We start from the raw sequence: 18,020 nt of genomic DNA, 5'->3' as shown, positions 1-18,020 counted from the left end.
ATTTCCCTAATAGCTCCCTGGGGCCTAGAAAAACCTAAAAACCATTAGCTCTGTGGCAAGTACTAAATTAACTTCTGAAAAATATGGTTTACCTGCTTTCCATCAACCATTTACTTGTGATTTGCCATGTGCCTTTGTAACTCATTTGAACATAGAAGATAAAGCAGATACTTAAATATAAAATGTCTTTTCTTTCAAAAGAAATGGTCTCCTCCAACATCTCAGTTTTTGTCCTGACTAGCAAGGTCGGAATTTAATGAAACAGCTTCTTAAGAACTATTCTGGCCCCTCAAAAGTAGATGAGAAAGGAAGGCTATAAGGTATATACTAAATTAGGAACGTGACAGTAAACTAATTCCTATTGTATATGATAGCTATTGTTAGAAATAAGTAAACATTTTAACATAGCACACAATACAGCAAAATGCCCAGTAAGTGCACAGTATTTTACCCCTTTCACCACTGACTACCTTGTTATACAGAACCTTTATCGTGCCTGAAAAAGCTACTCTGCTAGTCAAGCATGTGACAGACCTATACACTGACAGCTTTAAGACACTGATGAAAGAAATTAAGTCAGACACAAATAAATGGAAAGATACTCTGTGCCCAGGGACTGGAAGAATTAATATTGTTAAAATGTCCATATTACCCGGAGCAATCTACAGATTAGTGCAATCTCTCTCAAAATTACAGTGGTATTTTTCACAGAAGTAGAACAAGCAATCGTAAAACTTGTATGGAACTACAAAGAAGTGGAATAGTCCAGGCAGTTCTGAGCAAGAAAACCCCAAAACCCCACAGACTCAAAGACAGGAAGAACACATTGGTAACTGCCAGAGACAGGCAGTTGGTAGGGGTGTGCAAAACAGGTGAGGGTGGTCAGAAGTTACAGACTTCCAGTTACAGGATAAAAGAGTCACAGAGATGTCCTGGACAGCATGGCGACTCTAGTTAATAATACCGTATGGCATTATTTGAAAGTTGCTAAGATAATAGATCTTAGATGTTCTCAGCATGGGGTACCTGGGTGGCTCAATCAGGAGAGTATCCGGCTCTCGATGTTGGGTCTTGATCTCAGGGGTGTGAGTTCAAGCCCCACGTTGGGCATGGAGTCTAGTTAAGAAAAACAAAAAAAAAAGTTCTCATCACAAAAAAAAAATCTGTGGCTGTTTATGGTGTTGGATGTTAACTAAACTCACTGTGGCAGTCATTTTGCTGTGTATACAAATACCCAGTCATATTCTGCACCTGAAACTAATGTTGTATGTATATCTCCGTTAAAAAAAAAACCTTCTCTGATGACCTTTCCTAGTTATTATCTAGTCCCCCTCATCAAGGGTAACCACTGTTCTCTCATCATAGATTGGTTTCCTTTGTGTTTGAATTTTATACAGATCACACATTTATGTAATCTGTTGTGTCTGACTTCCACTCAGCAGTATGCCCATTTGAGTCCTCCATATTATTAAATGAAGCAGTATCTTACTTTCATTGCTGAATTGTATATCCCCTTTTATGAATATGGGACAGTTTATCCATTTTTACCATGGATGAAACTTTGAGTCATTTCCAATATTGAGTTATTATAAGTAATATTGCTTTGCACGTTCCCATAAATATCGTGTGGTGTATGATAGGCCACTGTAGTTTAAGGATCTCACCCAGTTCTGTGACACTGAGACAGACAGTGATTTACAGGATAATTTTAAATCACACAATAAAAATCTAGTTTCTATATTGTGATCACCTAGTGTAGGAAGTATTAGAACTCCCCATGAGACCACTAGGGAATCCCATTAGTCTGCGCTTATTAACTTTGCCAGGCAGAGGAGATGACTGCCTTGGCAATTCTGCAGTGTCTCAGAAAGAGAACTTAGGGCAAAAAGGCTTTAGGATCAAATACTAGAGGCTAGGGTTGATCAGACGGTGGCTTAAGGTCTGATCTCCTTGATTTTTTTTTTCCCAGTTTCTACATCTATAACTACAGCATTAGTTTTCTGACACTGCCAAATAATTCTTTTACACATGCCACCACTAGTTCTAGGAACCTCATATCAGTCATTCTGTTTAAAATTTATACATTTCAACTTACTGGGTACAGTAGCAATCATTAGCGAAAAGAAGCCATGGTTTAATGTACGGAAAAATGATCCAGTTGTACTTAGTGTGTGAATTTTATGGTACGTAAATTATATTCCCATAAGGTTTTTTTTTTTGAAACAAAAGAAGCCTTGGTTAAAAGTTTGAAGACCAGGGGCACCTGGGTGGCTCAGTGGGTTAAAGCTTCTGCCTTCAGCTCAGGTCACGCTCCCAGGGTTCTGGGATCAAGCCCCACTTGGTGCTCTCTGCTCAGCAGGGAGGCTGCTTCCCTCTCTCTCTCTCTCTCTCTCTCTCTCTCTCTGCTTGCCTCTCTGCCTATTTGTGATTTCTGTCAAATAAATAAATAAAATCTTAAAAAAAAAAAAAGTTTGAAGACCAAATTCTAGACCTGCCTGTCCCATAAAGTCGCTATTTACTCAGTCGGTTAAATATTTGAGAACTTGTAGTCTCAGGAAATCAACTGGTAAGCTAACTGACATGGTCCCAAGACTCATAAAATACTGGTGAGAGAGAGTGAGCATGTGGGCGTGAGTGCGCTTGCGCGTCCAGGCCCAGGAAAAGGCACACTCAGGCGGAAGGGTATGCTTTGTAGCCTCGGCTGCAGAAGAATATCCGTGTGACCCAAGGGCAGAAAGGGGGCCCCAGATTAAAGAGTGCACTATCCATGCACAGAGCCACATCAAATTATCCTTTTTCTTTCGAGCAATAGAAAGCCATTCACTTTTAAAGGCATGGGAGTAGTGACATCATATTTGTGTCGTGGAAAGACGGCTTTGTTGCATTAAAAATTATGAATTCGAGATGTCCAGGAGTGGAAATATGCACCCTCATTAGTTGGCTAGAGTTTTGCTGGAGACAGTGGAAGCTCGTGAGAGACTGGTGTGTGTGAGAGAGAGAGAGAGATGGCAGAATAACCCAGAGATGTCTGGAGGGTAGAAGCTAAAGAAAGAGAGTATCCTAGTAAACTGAACTTCATAGAATTGTGGGGTACCCTCTTACTGACAGTTCCTAAAACCACAACATAGGTTGCAGTTAGTAGGAATGAACAATCGGGCGTATTTCCCTATTTGTATACCTGTTGGCATACTAAACCTTCCCTCCCACCATTGTTGCTGCTTTTTAAAACGCATACACTTGGGGTGCCAGGTGTCACAGTTGGTTGAGTCCCAGTTCTTGGTTTTAGCTCAGGTCGTCGGGCTCCACACTTAGCGTGGAGTTTGGTTGAGATCCTCTCTCCCTCTCCCTTTGCCCCTCCTGCTCGTGCCCCCTCTCTCTCTTTCTCTTTCTGTCTCCTCCCCCATAAATAAATCTTTTAAAAAAAATAAAATGCATCCATTTGATTAGTCCTGATGAAATTAGGCTAAGGGATTTATAGCTTAAGTAATTCAAAATGCAGTATGTTTTGCTCTTCCTGTATTACCTTTGTTTCGACAACAATTGTGATTTGGTTTTTTTCCCCTCAGTATTTGATTTTCATCAAGCCGCTGATGGTATCCAGGAGCAACAGAGACAAGAACAAGCAGGAAAAAAGTAGGTTTTTTTGTTTGTTTGTTTTTATTTTCGGTGCAGTTTAAGCATATCCAGACCCTAATGTTTAAATTGTAGGCCAGAGGTTTAAGAAAAATTATTAGAATACCCTGTTTAGATTCTAGAGAAAATCAATAGGATTGTGAAATTAAACTTATAGAAAATAGCAAAGACAGAAAATAGTCCAAGTACCTTCATTCGATGTGATGATCTGACCACAAGAACTCCATCTTTCTTGTCTAACTCAAAGCTTGTTCTGATTTATTTTTAAGCTTGGGTACCACAAAAAAGGGCATTGGCCCAGTTTATTCTTCCAAAGCTGCTCGGAGTGGGCTGCGGATGTGTGATCTGGTTTCTGACTTTGATGGCTTCTCTGAGAGGTAACTAACTTGGTTTTCAGAGTGAAAGAGCAAATGGGGTTTTTGGAATTCCTCAAATCCAGGATTCAAATTGGTATTCTAGGATGGAATTTTTCAAATTGGAATTTTTCAATTCCAGGATGCAAAATCAGTGGTGGTTGACTTTTTTGGTTTAATTTGGACTGTAAAGTTATTTTTATTACTTAATTTCAAATTAAACTTCACGAAAAGTAACCTCATGATGATATCCTAGCAGTACTCCAAGAAAGCAAAGCCAAAATTATATTTAAGGATTGGGGTTTGGAATGGTTTGCTGAGAAACAGATTTCAGGGGATGCTTTGGTGGGGTTACCACATCCTAGAGTCTTGACGCTCCGATTTTCAGTTCTGGAGACCCCCCCCCCCAAGACATAATTAGGCTCTTAGGTACTGGTGAACTGTTGTGTACCAAACTCGCCTTAAAAAATAGAAATTGCCTCATTGAAACTTACTCTCTAGAAAAATCTCCATGAGAAACCTAATCGTCATCGAAGCTTTATGGTGTCTCAGTGACAGAGAGTTTAGTGGTTGCATTTAATAACAGTCGGCATCAAAGGCTTTACCTCTGTCTCTTTTAAAAGCATCGTGTAGACCGTCCCCTTTTATTTTTCACACAGTGTAATATAATTCAGATTTAAGTGTTGTTACAGATTTAAGTTCTTCCCCTTCCCTCCACACACTTCATCTTCCACACACACATTATGTTTTTGGTATTCCTAAATTTGAATTAAAAATACTATTTTTGAGTGTATCATTATTCATATGATTGATCTGTTTAGATTTTGTTTCTTAGAATGTAGCTTCAGTTTGGGATTCATTTGTTATTAAAACCACTTATCTACAGAAACCATTTGAATTGAATGATATTATTTGGACTATTATTAGTTGAACTAATGTCTTGATTTATCTGTGTTTCTCAGGTTCAAAGTTCTGGCTAACCAGTACAAATCTATATACCCCACTCTGGAAATCGACATTGAAGGCGAATTACAAAAACTCAAGGTAGTGCTTTCATGTCCTTTTTAAAACTTGTTTGCCAGATTGGCATCTAAGACCTTTCATTCATTCAGGTTTTGCATTAGGACCTGCAAACATAAGAATTAAGAACATAGAGTGTTAATTTCCTTTATGGAAATTACACTGTGAGAAGTTATATGTTAAATAATTTATAGTATAATAAATGCCACACAGATATGTGTAAAGCATTGAAGATAAGAACTAGTAAAGCAAATTACTTGTCCTTTTTAAGTCTAAAAGCATATAGGCCTACCTAAAAGGACAGGACATGTTTGAGTCACTTCACATGATGTGACTGAAAGAAAAGATTGAGTAGGGAGCAGAGAGTAGGAGTTCACGGGTCTTGTATTGGTCTTATATACGCAGTGATAGGGAGTTTGGCTTTGTATCCTGGAATTAATGAAAGGCTATTGAGTAATTCTGAGCAGGAAAAAGACTAGATCTGTATTAAATAAAAATCCCTTCTAGCATTGTGGAGCATAGATCAACAGAGGGGCAGGCAGCAGGAGATAACTTGTAAAGCTAGCTGGGCAGAGCTGGAAGGATGCCCCACGGGGCCAGTGTCTGTAGCTCTTTGTCTTAAAAGACAAACTAGGTGACTGGCCAAAGGTTGGGTCCACGTGTGGCTGTTTTTAGGAGTCAGTGGTGCCTGAGTTCGTCAGTAGCAAATCTCCTACCCTTTCCACCTCACATTCGTCCCTGATGTTTGGTGTGTTTTGAGCTGGGCCCTATGTATCTGATTATTACTTCTTCTCTTCTATAAATAGGTATGAATGTGAATTCTAGAGCTGAATAGGAATTTACAAACCTCATATGCCATTCTAGAATGGTTGTAGACCTTAAGCATATCTACTCACTAAATTCCTTAAGCAGGGGTGGCGGGCGGGGGGAACCTCCAAGGAAGAGTCTGAATGTTGGGTATTTAGATTTCAGTGTATTGCTCGTTGCTTAGAATAGACTGCCATCTTCTTTTCATTCTGTCATGCAACAAATATTTCAAATTTATTACCAGCAACTTGGAAATATTTATGCACTAAAGTGTGGATATGGCTTTTTGGTTCTGTTTTATCCATGTTTCATGTGAATGTAAAGCAGATGAATAATTGTGAAGAGAGTTGGAGAAGAAGATTCTTAATAGGTGGTAGATATCCAATCAGCACTTTAAGGAATAAGGGAAATGGTGAATGCCATGGTCATTTTCGGCATAACGAAAGGTCTAAACCAGGAATAATAAGCAAGAGGCTAGAGCTGAGGGGGCGGGGGTGTTATGGATATAACATGTTCAGTGAGTTCATGAGTGGATGGTGGAATTTCCATATTAGACTGGCTGAATAGGAAACATGGTTTAAACTAGATTTTATTGTAGTTATACTTTAGGCCTTGGGGGAACTCTTGTTTATATTACATTTTTAATTGAATTCAAAAATTAAGCAGTATTATTAATACTTTTAATATGTTTTGTGAGAGTTTTAGAATGCTCATGTGTAAAATAGTTTTTGCTATTATCTGCTAGTAATGCTGCTGAGATGCTGCTGTAACGGACGGAATACTGTGGCAAAAGACTATTAGTGGTTACCGCTGTTTGCATGCTCGGCCGCGTCACTTATGAACCACGCCAACATTTTGGCAGTCCCTGGATGCGTGTTTCAAAGCTCTTGGTTACATGGATTATAAATGCAGTTTTTTAAATGCCTCCCAGAATATAAAAGCACAATGTAGTATACTCAGCTCTTTTTATTTTCCCGAGAGCTGGTTCTTGAAGGATGGAAGGCCGTCATCATTACTTGCAGTGGTTAACGTAGAACCTTTAAATTTCATTGTTTCTCCACTGATTTTGAGCTGGAGTCTCTTTTCTGGTTCTGGAGAATCAAGATGAGAGACCAGAGCTAATCCAAATATACCGTAGGGTGGGCGCCATCACCAGCCCCTTCTGCTTTGCATGAGTTAAGTTTGCTTTGCCACAGGGTTTTACTCGGCGAGTTTTACTTGCACCGATCATGTTGGGAACCTATTAGCACACACTGAAATTGGTTTTTGTCTCCATCTCTAGGGTTATATGGAAAGGATTAAACCAATGGTGAGAGATGGAGTTTATTTCCTCTACGAGGCCCTGCATGGACCACCAAAGAAAATCTTGGTAGAAGGCGCAAATGCAGCTCTCTTAGATATTGATTTTGGTAAGGGAGCTATGACTTGCCGGAGCTTAACCCAGCCCTAAAGTACTTAGGGTATAAATAATTAATGTTTCCCTTTACGGATTTTAAAACAAGGCTTTTAGCTTGTATATTTAGGAATGATGGACATTTGTCACCTACTAATCTTTTTTTTTAAGCACTGTTGTAGAATACACAATGCATATATTACATTTTATAGTTTATTAGAAAAATGAAATCACTATTTGGGTCAGTGGGTTTAGGATTCTGTAAACTGATTTCAATGTTTGGTTCATGCTGTTTGCTTGAAACTAAGATTATTAGAGGAGTCCTGTGGAACGATCTTTAATTCAGCCTTTTTTTAAATATTGAGAACTAATAAACATTGTCATTAAACATGCATATCCTAAGATCTGTGGAAATCTGCTCAACTCCCTGGGCCTAAGATTCTGAGTGGATTAGGGCATTTCTTCCACCTTCAAAAAGTTAAGGCTTTAATGTCTTCCAGCTACTGCCCCATTAGGTTGTTGGCCTTTCTCTCTGAACATGATCTCAAAGGATAAGTCAGTGTTCTCAGCTCTTAGTGACATTTCATTGGCTTTTGACTCTCAAGTAAACCAATTAAAGAAAAAGTATTATTTCTATTACAGTAGATATGTATTTTTGGACTCCATAATATGCCTGTGGAATATGGAAAGAAAGCAGAGTGTCTGGTTAGATGTGGATAGTTCAAGTAGGAACAGGATCTTTAGGGATGAAGGAGTACACTCCTCTTAGCTTCTGTTGTCATTTTTGGGATTATTCCCTTAATAGAGATGAGAAGCTAGGATAATGAATACCACCGAATTCTTAGTATACTGCTGTCACTCTAGATTGTGGCTGTATCTTAAAAATCTGTATCAAGAAAACAATAAATTCATTTTTAAAACAATAGGAACATGTTAAAAACACGTAGATTAAAAAAGTCTGCATAGTAGAATAACGCCCGGGGTTCGGCATGAAATTATTCAGCAATCCATTAGGTGAGTACCTGCCATACAGAGCTGACTGACTGCACGCGCTCGAAGAGCCTCCCCGGAATGAGCACCGCGGGGATAGCTCTGACCACTGTGGTTTGCTCTCATTCTGGACAGAAGGGCTCAAGACTAAAGGCTGAGGTTTGAGAGGGCGGTTATAGTCAAGTCTGTCCAGTACCTAGAATGTACTCAGATGCATATTTTTTTACAGTAATTGTTTCAGAGTAATGTATATCTGTGTGTGTATAATATTTGTTGCTTCTTTAGGAACTTACCCTTTTGTGACCTCTTCGAACTGTACGGTTGGAGGTGTCTGTACCGGGTTGGGAATGCCCCCCCAAAATGTTGGGGAAGTGTACGGGGTCGTGAAAGCTTACACAACTCGAGTTGGCATTGGTGCCTTCCCAACAGAGCAGGACAATGTAAGTCTGTTTTTCACTAGATCCAGTTCTGAAAGTTTTAAAATAAAAACTTCTGTGTCTCCTGGGTGGCTTGGTTGGTTTAGTGTCCGACTCTTGGTTTTGGCTCAGATTGTGATGTTGTGGTTGTGGGATCAAGCCCTGCATGGGCTCCGTGCTCAGAGTGGAATCTGCTTTAGATCCCTTGTTTCTCGCTTGTTCTCTTCTCTTCTCAAACAAACATAAATAAAAATCTTACAGGGTGGCTCAGTTGGTTAAGTGTCTGCCTTCAGCTGAGGTCATGATCCCAGGGTCCTGGGAATCAGCCCCAGGTTGGGCTCTTTGCTCTGCGGGGAGCCTGCTTTTCCCTCTCCCTCTGCGGTTCCCCCTGCTTGTGCTCTTTCTCCCTCTCTCTGTCAAATAAACAAAGCTTTAAAATATAAAATAAAAACTACTTTTTTCCCTCTTATTTCTTATCTTCCTGTGCCTTCTACTGAAGTGGCAGCAGATTGGCAACAAAAGACAAAGGGGTAGAGAGTACTTAAAGGTAACTGTAAGCGCCAGGCTGCATGAAGGTGGGTTTATGAGGGAGGTTGAGATAGTGAAGGGGAAAGAAATGGTTAAAAATAAGAACTGGGGGCACCTGGGTTAAATGGGTTAAGCCTTTGCCTTTGGCTCAGGTCATGATCTCAGGGTCCTGGGATTGAGCCCCGAGTCAGGCTCTCTGCTCAGCAGGGAGCCTGCTTCCCCCTCTCTCTCTCTGCCTGCCTCTTTGCCTCCTTGTGATCTCTCCCTCTTTCTCTCTCAAATAAATAAATAAAATCTAAAATAAATAAATAAATAAATAAATAAGAACTGCCTTTCACCAAGAGCTTGTTAGGAGCTGGGGCTGAGAAGAGTGACTTCAAGACTTGCTCTAATCCTAGCCAACACCTCTGCAGTGGTGACATCGGGCCAGGCACTGTCCAAGTATTGTATCCTCAGAAGCTCTTTGGACCTCACGACCCTCGGCGAGCTGGGTGGTGTCACTGTCCCCCTTCTACACAAGAGGAAACAGGCACGGAGAGCTGAAATCACTTGTGCAAAGTCACACACAGGGACGCGGCTGGGATTCAGATCTGACAGATTGATGTCAGAATACAAGAAATCAGAAAGGTGTAAATGAGGGAATAGATAGATGATAAGTGAAAAATTGGGTTGTAAGGAATGGCTGTGGCTTAGATCTTTTTTTTTTTTTTTTTTTAAGTTTATTTTTATTTTTTTTTAAGAATTTTATTTTTTTGTCAGAGAGAGACAGCACCAGCAGGGGGAGCAGAAGTCAGAGGGAGAAACAGACTCCCTGCTGTGCAGAGAGCCCGATGTAGGACTTAATTCCAGGATCCTGAGATCATGACCTGAGCCGAAAGCAAACACTGAACTGACTGAGTCACCCAGCCACCCCTGTGGCTTAGATCTTGAGCATTGCCATCAGCCTTCATTCTTTTTGAAAGGGTATTGTGCTGTCCAGAACTACTGACTAGCTGAGAGTTTGTCTTATGATTTTCAGGAGGAATGAACTGCAGTTCTTGGAACAATTGGCTTGTCTATTTTAATAAATTTAATAAATACTTACTTAACAACCTTGTTTCTAATATGCAGCATTTTATATGTTAATCTAAATTTTAAGAAGTTATCTAACATTGTAAAAAATACTGGTTTTACAGAAATGGTAAAAATTGAAGCCAAAAGTGGATCTGTTCGAAATAATGCCTACTTCACACATCATCGGTATGGAATTCTGTCTTCCACTGAGCAATTTTTTGGAAGATGTTCATCTCTATAAGATTTTGACTTGTTATGTGATCTTATGCGTAATTCTGCTAGATTTACAGCATTGATGTTATAATCCTAAAGTCCTATTTTCTGTTTTCTAGGAAATTGGAGAATTATTACAAACAAGAGGTCGAGAGTTTGGGGTAACCACTGGTAGGAAAAGAAGGTGTGGCTGGCTGGACCTGGTTTTGCTCAAATATGCTCATATGATTAATGGATTTACTGCGTAAGTATTCTTAGAAACATTTCTTTCAGGGAACTAAGTTATAGTTCATGACCACAGGTTACATTTTGTGGAGTGCAAGCTTGAAAAGTAGTACCCTGGTAGAAAAAGTTCACTGTTTAGACTCCAGATGAAATCGTAGCTCAGGGTTCAAGTGGACCAAGATCTAAGGGAAGGGGACCCACGGGAAAAGGCCCCAGGTTGTCTTCCTACACATCCACAGTTGGGAAAAAGGAATCCTGTTACTCCCCCGTGCATGTCAGTATAGAGGGAAGTGAGATAGGTAGATGGTGCGTTTTGCTTATATGGAGGGGAGGCAGTATAACCCATTTAGGGCATGATTAATGTCTAACTCAAATCTCAGATTCACGCGTTGTGCCATGACTTTGGTTAAGTGAATCTTTCTGTGCCTTTTCCATCATCTTTAAAATCTAGATAATAATTGGGGCGCCTGGGTGGCTCAGTGGGTTAAAGCCTCTGCCTTCGGCTCTGGTCATGATCCCACGGTCTTGAGATCGCGCCCCGCATCGGGCTCTCTGCTCGGCAGGGAGCCTGCTTCCTCCTCTCTGTCTGCCACTCTACTTGTGATCTCTCTCTGTCAAATGAATAAATAAAATCTTAAAAATAAATAAACAAAATCTAGATAATAACATTACCTACTTCGTGTGGGTGTTTTGAAAATTAGGTGAGAAATACAGTGAGAGCATATAGCGCCCTGCCTGGGTCCCTCAAATCACTCGGTGAAAAGTTGCTGTTCACACATGTACATAAATATGTAAACAAATGTATTCTTTTTTTTTTTTTTTAAAGATTTTATTTATTTATTTGACAGACAGAGATCACAAGTAGGCAGAGAGGCAGGCAGAGAGAGAGGAGGAAGCAGGCTCTCCGCTGAGCAGAGAGCCCGATGCGGGGCTCGATCCCAGGACCCTGGAATCATGACCTGAGCCGAAGGCAGAGGCTTTAACCCACTGAGCCACCCAGGCGCCCCAACAAATGTATTCTTGTTTGTATTAATTTGACTTAACTTCCAGCAAATAACAAATAAAGGATAAAAAAATAATTTGTGGATAAGAATGCCAAACCTACTGTTTTCTCTAATTGTACAGATTTTTCCTTTAAAACTATTTCCCAGCCAGTTTATTGGGAGATTTGATGTATTTTGAAGAGATTTGCTGTTTGAACATTGCCTTTCCTTCCACTTAGGTTGGCACTTACCAAATTGGATATTTTGGACATGTTTACGGAAATTAAAGTTGGAGTTGCTTACAAGTTAGATGGTGAAATCATACCTCATTTCCCAGGTACTTTTTTCCATCTGTGATATAAAGAATATTATTAGGTGAACATGTTAGAGCCATTTCATGAAGTTCTGTGTAGTTTGTGGTATAGAGCCACGGGGTTGATACCCTCTTTGTGGATAGCACAAGTATATTCACATGTTATTGGCATTTGTTTCATAGCTGCTGTGCATTTGAATCCTGGATTGCAGTAGTAAGCATGTGTTCAGACTCAAAATAGGAAAGAGAAACATGGTCCCTCTGAGCTCAGCCAGCTGTGCTATTCCCGAATCTCATCTTCCCTACTTTGAAAGTAACTTCTATGTAGGCATGCTTCTCTTCCTGGAGGAACGTGGGGTAAGAGAAAAGAGTGCTACTCAAAAGAGTAAGCAGGCTCCTAATACATTTACCCACCCTGTTGTCGAAGCCACAGGAATGATTTTCTCATCTCCTATGTTAAAAGTGGGTGGTTGTAGGAAGACTTCCTACATGAGGCACTGTGTTTCTTCAGGCATATCTTTAGTTATAAGATTTTTTCAGTTATTCAGGAAGTTCCATAAATGTTTCTAGCTTCCAGAAATAGGAACTGTTCATTTGTTTAGTCACCCTATAAGCCTGGGAATATGCCAAACAAAGGAATATGCACTTGAATGAAACTTGGTAGGCTGGTACAGGTTTTGTGACTTGATGGTGATGACCAGTCCTTGGCAACCAAGGATTACCTCAAGTTCTTAGAAACACATTTAAAATCATTACCTGTTAGTCTGACATCTGGGCCATCTCCAGTCTGGTTTCTCTTGACTGTTCTTTTCCTTGATTGTGGATCACTGTTTCTATGACCAATGACTTCTGGTTGAATGCGCTTAATGTTGTAGTGACTCAGATTCTGTTATCCTCCTCTAAAGAGTGTTGGTTCTTGTTTCGGGGGACAGTTGAATTACTGGCTGATCATCTTGAACTTGCATAAGCTCAGTTTTCTGCTCTGTTAGTATAGTTACATGAAGAGCCCCGGGTGTTTCCCAAACCTTTAACCTGGTATGGGTCAATCTCCAAATTCTGTCTCCTCTGTGGATCTCGGTAGCTTGGTTTTAGGCTTTGTTATGGAGGGTCTGTAGTCAGTTATACTCGTGAACATGTTTTTTTAAATTTTAAGGAGCAGCCTTTCTGCTCTCCCAGCTGGACGCCAGGAGAGTTACCAAGGTGTAAAGAGATCACTCTAGTCGGGCAGTGCTGGAGCTCCAGTGTATCCTGTCCCTTCCCTTCTCTTAGCACTGCTTGTCCTCTAGAACCTGTCCCCTCAACTGTGTGACAGCTAACATCTGGTAAGCCTTCCGGTGATCCCATGGGTCCCTCCTGTGTGAAGTTGAACGTTAGCTTTGGGACTCTCACATGGACTTCGGAGGGGTGGGAGCTCCCTGTATAGGCCCCTCCTCTGACACTTGACCGTGATGCCTCTCGCCACTTCAGCTTCCCTGAAACCTGATTATCCGCCTTCTCAGCTCAGAGGGGCCACTGTTCTCCACTGACTCTGGTGTCGTGGCTTCCAGTGGCCGGGAAATTGTCCCTGGGCAGAGAATTGTGTAGTTTCAGGACTTGCTTGGGAGTTTTCTTTTTCTCAGAACCTGTGGTTTTGTGCTGCCTGTTGTCCACATTGATCAGTCGTGGGATTTGGGCTGTTCCAAGGAGGCAGCTCCCTTCAGCGGGGGGGCAGTTTCTGAGCACGAGTCCTCCGTGGGCAGTGCTTCCACGGGCGGGGGAATGAGTGTCTCAGTCCCGACGTGGGAAGCTTGGACAGAATCCCCACAGCATCCGCTGTGACAGCTCTAGTTAAACTGTTCTTACTTTTCGTACATTTTCCGTTCCTGTTAGGAGATACAGAGAAAATGGTTAGGTGAGATAATAAAGAAAATTTCCAGGTCAGCTTTGTACAATCACAAAATCAGTAGATCTCCCAGATGAGAGCACGTTTGCAAGTCTCCTTTCTGTGAGGTTGCCACCTGTATGCAGGTCCATAATCTCTAATCCACAGTGGGGTATCTAAAAAGCTCTAAAAATGGAAAGGTTAAAGTTTGGCACCAAAGTCCTTTGACAGCAAAACTTGAATTGCTATTAGAACTGATAATCTCTCTGCTTCGAGTGAATTAGCCTGCCGCTGCAGGACTGTGTTGGGTCATGAAAACATTGCCTCAGGTGGTCAGTGTCCTGTCTGACCTTCCTGCACTCTGGGAAACTGCATTCCAGAACTCCTCTGGCTCCAAGGATTTTCGTAAGAGATCATGAACCTTTGACATAGCAAAAAGCTGTTTGGCAACAGGCAGCATTCCACCATGGAAAAACAGATTTACTCTTTAACTTTCAGCAAACCAAGAAGTCTTAAATAAAGTTGAAGTTCAGTATAAGACACTGCCAGGTTGGAGCACAGACATATCAAATGCAAGGACATTTAAAGAACTGCCTGTTAATGCACAAAATTACGTTCGATTTATTGAAGATGAGCTTCAAATTCCAGGTAAGTGTACTTTATGAACAACGGTCTTTCTTCTGTTTCTAACTTAACGGTCTACCTTTGAGATACAATAAAAGAAAGATCAGTATTATTTTGTAGAGTGTTCGTGATTTGCATCAGTGCCCTGGAAAATATAAAATAATCTTATTTCTTAGAGTAAATATAGTCATCTTTCTTTAATCCTTTGTATGCCTGAAGACAGTAGGTTACCTCACACTGTTTTGACTTTGTCTTAATTCTCTACTACTCTGGTTTTTACCCCGTGACATTCATGCTTGTTGCTTTCTCCCTCTTAGTCACAAAGCCTTTTGTATCTTCACCTCCACCAAAAATGGTTTGTGGTTTTTCCATTTGCGATTAAACTACCCTTGGGAGTTGGGGGCTTGCTTGAATAATTAGGAAATTACTGGTACAGAAAATAGGAAATCCAGTTTGAAAAAATATAAGAGGAGAGGAAAGAATAAAACTTTATTAAAAAACAAGCTGGCCAGGGAGTTGTCCAGGGAGTTAGTTAGGCATAACCAGGTTATAGCTGTGACTAGTTAATGGAAGTTTTTAACACATTGCCTTCTTCTTCTACTTGTACTGGTAGAGATTGGAAAGACAAAAGCAAAGTGGGTAGAAGGTGTCCTTTATGTAGAATCTATTGTGCACTGATTCTGATTTGTGTTGTGGTTTGTCTCAAATACTAGTCTTGTTTTCCAGATTGCTAGCTGCCCCAGCCAGCGTGATGTCCAACTTAGCATGTTTGCTATGGCTCTTAGTCAACATTTTTTTGAAATACAAGCAAGAGTGAATTTAACAATGTCCTGTATAAAATTCTGTGAAGTTTAACCCATGTGGTATAATATTTAGAGATTCCTATAGACTGGTTCAGTCTGTGCAAGTTAAAATAGTATTCTCTTCCAGATGTTTCTACTTCTTTGAGATGCAAAAGTTACACTGTCATCTCTTAGCATCCTGCTTTTATCAAAGATGCTTAGATCTTATCTAGTAATTGGGGACTTAACCCAGGGTTCTTTAAGTCTCTGGTGGTTTGGGCCAGTATTTTGCTAACCTAACCTAAGTATTAGGCATTGAAGACTTGGAAATACCACGTGATTAAAACTGGAACTGGTAAGGCACACACCTGCACTGGTGTGTTCCGTTTAGAAATCAGCCTGGTCTTCTAGCAGGACAGCAAAGGATAGCAAAAGTCACCTGGAAAGTTAAATAGTGACCCGGAGAAGAGTGGGGATCTTTTCATCCCAAGGATTGAACATTATAAATGAATTGATACTATTCTTGTACTTTCTTCTCTTACCAGTGAAATGGATCGGGGTAGGTAAATCCAGAGAGTCTATGATTCAGCTCTTTTAAGGATTTCCAGTGATGCAAGAAACACTCCTTCAGGAGGGAGGGAAAGGACTTTATTAAATATTTCATTTATGATCTGCAAATTTCAAGAAGAAAGACATCAAAGTGAGTTTTAAACCCTAGAGTTGTTTCCAGTCCCTGAAGATGGCTGGTTGATGTGGAGAGAAACTTCTGGCGTGTTCCAGTGTCAGCCGCCTCCGCTGGCAGAATCGCTGAGTCATGTGTTGCTCCTGCTGCTCACGGTGCCACGTTTTCTTTCAGTGTTTAGTCATAGTATGATCTGTGTTGTTTGAAATCTAAAGTAGAATTCCTTTCAGTGTAGTTTTTCTTCACTCTTGTCATTGTGTGTTCTTAGGTTTTATCTCTACTAAACGGGAAGAACAATTAATGCAGTTTTGCACAAATATTTTTTACATTCTGGTCATTCAATTTGTCAGTGTGATCTTTGCTGTTAGGAAAAAAATGATGAAAAGAGGATTCTGTAAACTTTTGTAATGCTATAAATTCTGTTTAACTTGTGAACTGTTTATTTTCTGCTGAGACCATTGCAAATTTGAGCTTTGGCGAGGGAGGGGGAGGGGATTATATTCATGTATCCTTTAATTTGTACAGAACACAAAACTTACTTCACTGTAAATTATTTAATACGTTTGGGCATTTAATTAAATGTCCAGAGAAAGATGTTCCCTAAAACAACAATCTTAATGTTTAAAAATATTAGTCATTAAAAGATCGTTGTGATAATTGGTGGATATTTTTCTTTAATTTCAGGCATTAACTCTGAAATGTATAGCTGTTTTTTTTTTTTATCTTACCATTATTTCTAAATCTAATGGATTGATTTTCAACATTGTGCCTGCCAGTATGCCTACAGAATTATCTATAAGTGTCCACATGAACCCAAATTGTCAGTCATAATTTTGATCATGCCTTTATTTTTTCTTTCTTGGAAAAAAAGAGGTGTTGTTTTGACAGTTAGGCTTAACCTACTGTGTTGTAGATTATCCTTCAGTGAACTATTTTAAATGTTTAAATTAGGTGCCACTTAAATTTATTTTATTATACCATCAATAGCTGATTAAAAAGAACCAAATATTTCTAGTATGGTTTGTGTATTGTGTTTTTGTTCTAGTAAAAGAAGTACTGGTAATACTAGTATATAAAAGAGGAGCTTTATTCCTGTAGTATGTAGGGATGGGGTGGGGAGACATCAAAACAGACTTAGAAAAGAATGTAAATACCTTTTGTCTTCACTAGACATATTTTTATTAATACTTCAGGAAATTCTGAAATAGAGCCAGCCTTGCTGGATTCAATAAACAAAAAGGATAGTACAGATGATCTTATAAGCCCATTGCCAATCAATAATGACTTTTGTGTAAAATTCGTATTTAATATTACAATAAATAATTTTTATTTATGCTAATGGAAGTTGAATGGGCTTTTATTTCTCCTTACCCTTTATCTTCCTACTTGAACTACAGATCAGGTTGAGTTGAAATGGGGTTTTTAAGTCCACATTCTCATCTTGGCTGATAGTGTTGTGTTACTGAAACCATTTTAGTAATGGTCCAGAGGCAGATGTGAAGAACTCGTTCTCCAAAGAGATTACTAAACAAATAAACAAACTTAAAAAAGAAAAAAACAAAAACCAAAAAACCCTTCTTAACTGAGACTTCACCTGGATGTCTCAGTTGGAAGAGCATGCGACTCTTGGTCCCAGGTCGTGTTTGAGCCCCACGTTGGGTATAGAGATTACCAGAAAAAACAAATGAAGAAAAAAAGCATTGATTCTCCAAGTCACTGCTTTTTTTTTTTAAATCAAAAAAGTGCAAATCTATTGATATTGATAGACATTTACTCAATTTTGACCAGGTTGAGTGATTCTCGCCTCTCAGTCTTTAGAAGTGAGCTGTAAGTTGGTTAAGAGAGAGGTTCTGCTCTTCAGATACAGTTGTCTTTGAAATCCTAGGTAACTGTATTACAGTAATCTCTACTGAACAAGAGTATTTGCTAGAATCTGCTAGGTGTTGGGGGTGCGGTGGTGTATTGTAAGGCAGCAGCCAGACAAATGTATTTGTAAGTGATCTGCGCCATAATGGGAAAGTGCAGGGTGTTAGGAAGGAGAACTTAACCTCAGTTCAGAAAGAGTTAGAAATGGCGGTTAGCAGAAACAGGATTCAAACAGATCAAGAGGGTGAGTAGTCAGAGGAACAAGGGCAAAGACCCAG

The 18,020-nt window shown here is 39.9% G+C and overlaps 1 protein-coding gene across 2 annotated transcripts in view; it reads left to right on the top strand.

Moving 5' to 3' along the window:
- The window catches only part of LOC111150816 (adenylosuccinate synthase), a 35,597-nt gene extending 18,394 nt beyond the window's left edge, over positions 1-17,203 (top strand). For both annotated transcript variants that reach the window (XM_022508434.1, XM_022508433.1), the window contains exons 5-13: positions 3,567-3,633; positions 3,903-4,010; positions 4,949-5,030; positions 7,096-7,222; positions 8,482-8,636; positions 10,526-10,650; positions 11,854-11,951; positions 14,287-14,436; positions 15,740-17,203. In XM_022508434.1, coding sequence (XP_022364142.1) covers positions 3,567-3,633; positions 3,903-4,010; positions 4,949-5,030; positions 7,096-7,222; positions 8,482-8,636; positions 10,526-10,650; positions 11,854-11,951; positions 14,287-14,436; positions 15,740-15,792 — 965 coding nt within the window. In that variant the 3' untranslated portion in view covers positions 15,793-17,203. The remainder of the gene's footprint in view (positions 1-3,566; positions 3,634-3,902; positions 4,011-4,948; positions 5,031-7,095; positions 7,223-8,481; positions 8,637-10,525; positions 10,651-11,853; positions 11,952-14,286; positions 14,437-15,739) is intronic.
- The last annotated feature ends 817 nt before the right edge of the window (positions 17,204-18,020 follow it).

This window comes from Enhydra lutris, unplaced genomic scaffold (assembly GCF_002288905.1).
Source record: "Enhydra lutris kenyoni isolate GAN:26980312 unplaced genomic scaffold, ASM228890v2 scaffoldscaffold24, whole genome shotgun sequence".
Lineage (NCBI taxonomy): Eukaryota > Metazoa > Chordata > Mammalia > Carnivora > Mustelidae > Enhydra > Enhydra lutris.
Note: the sequence above shows the minus strand (reverse complement) of the source record. Positions and strands in the feature narration are given on the sequence as shown.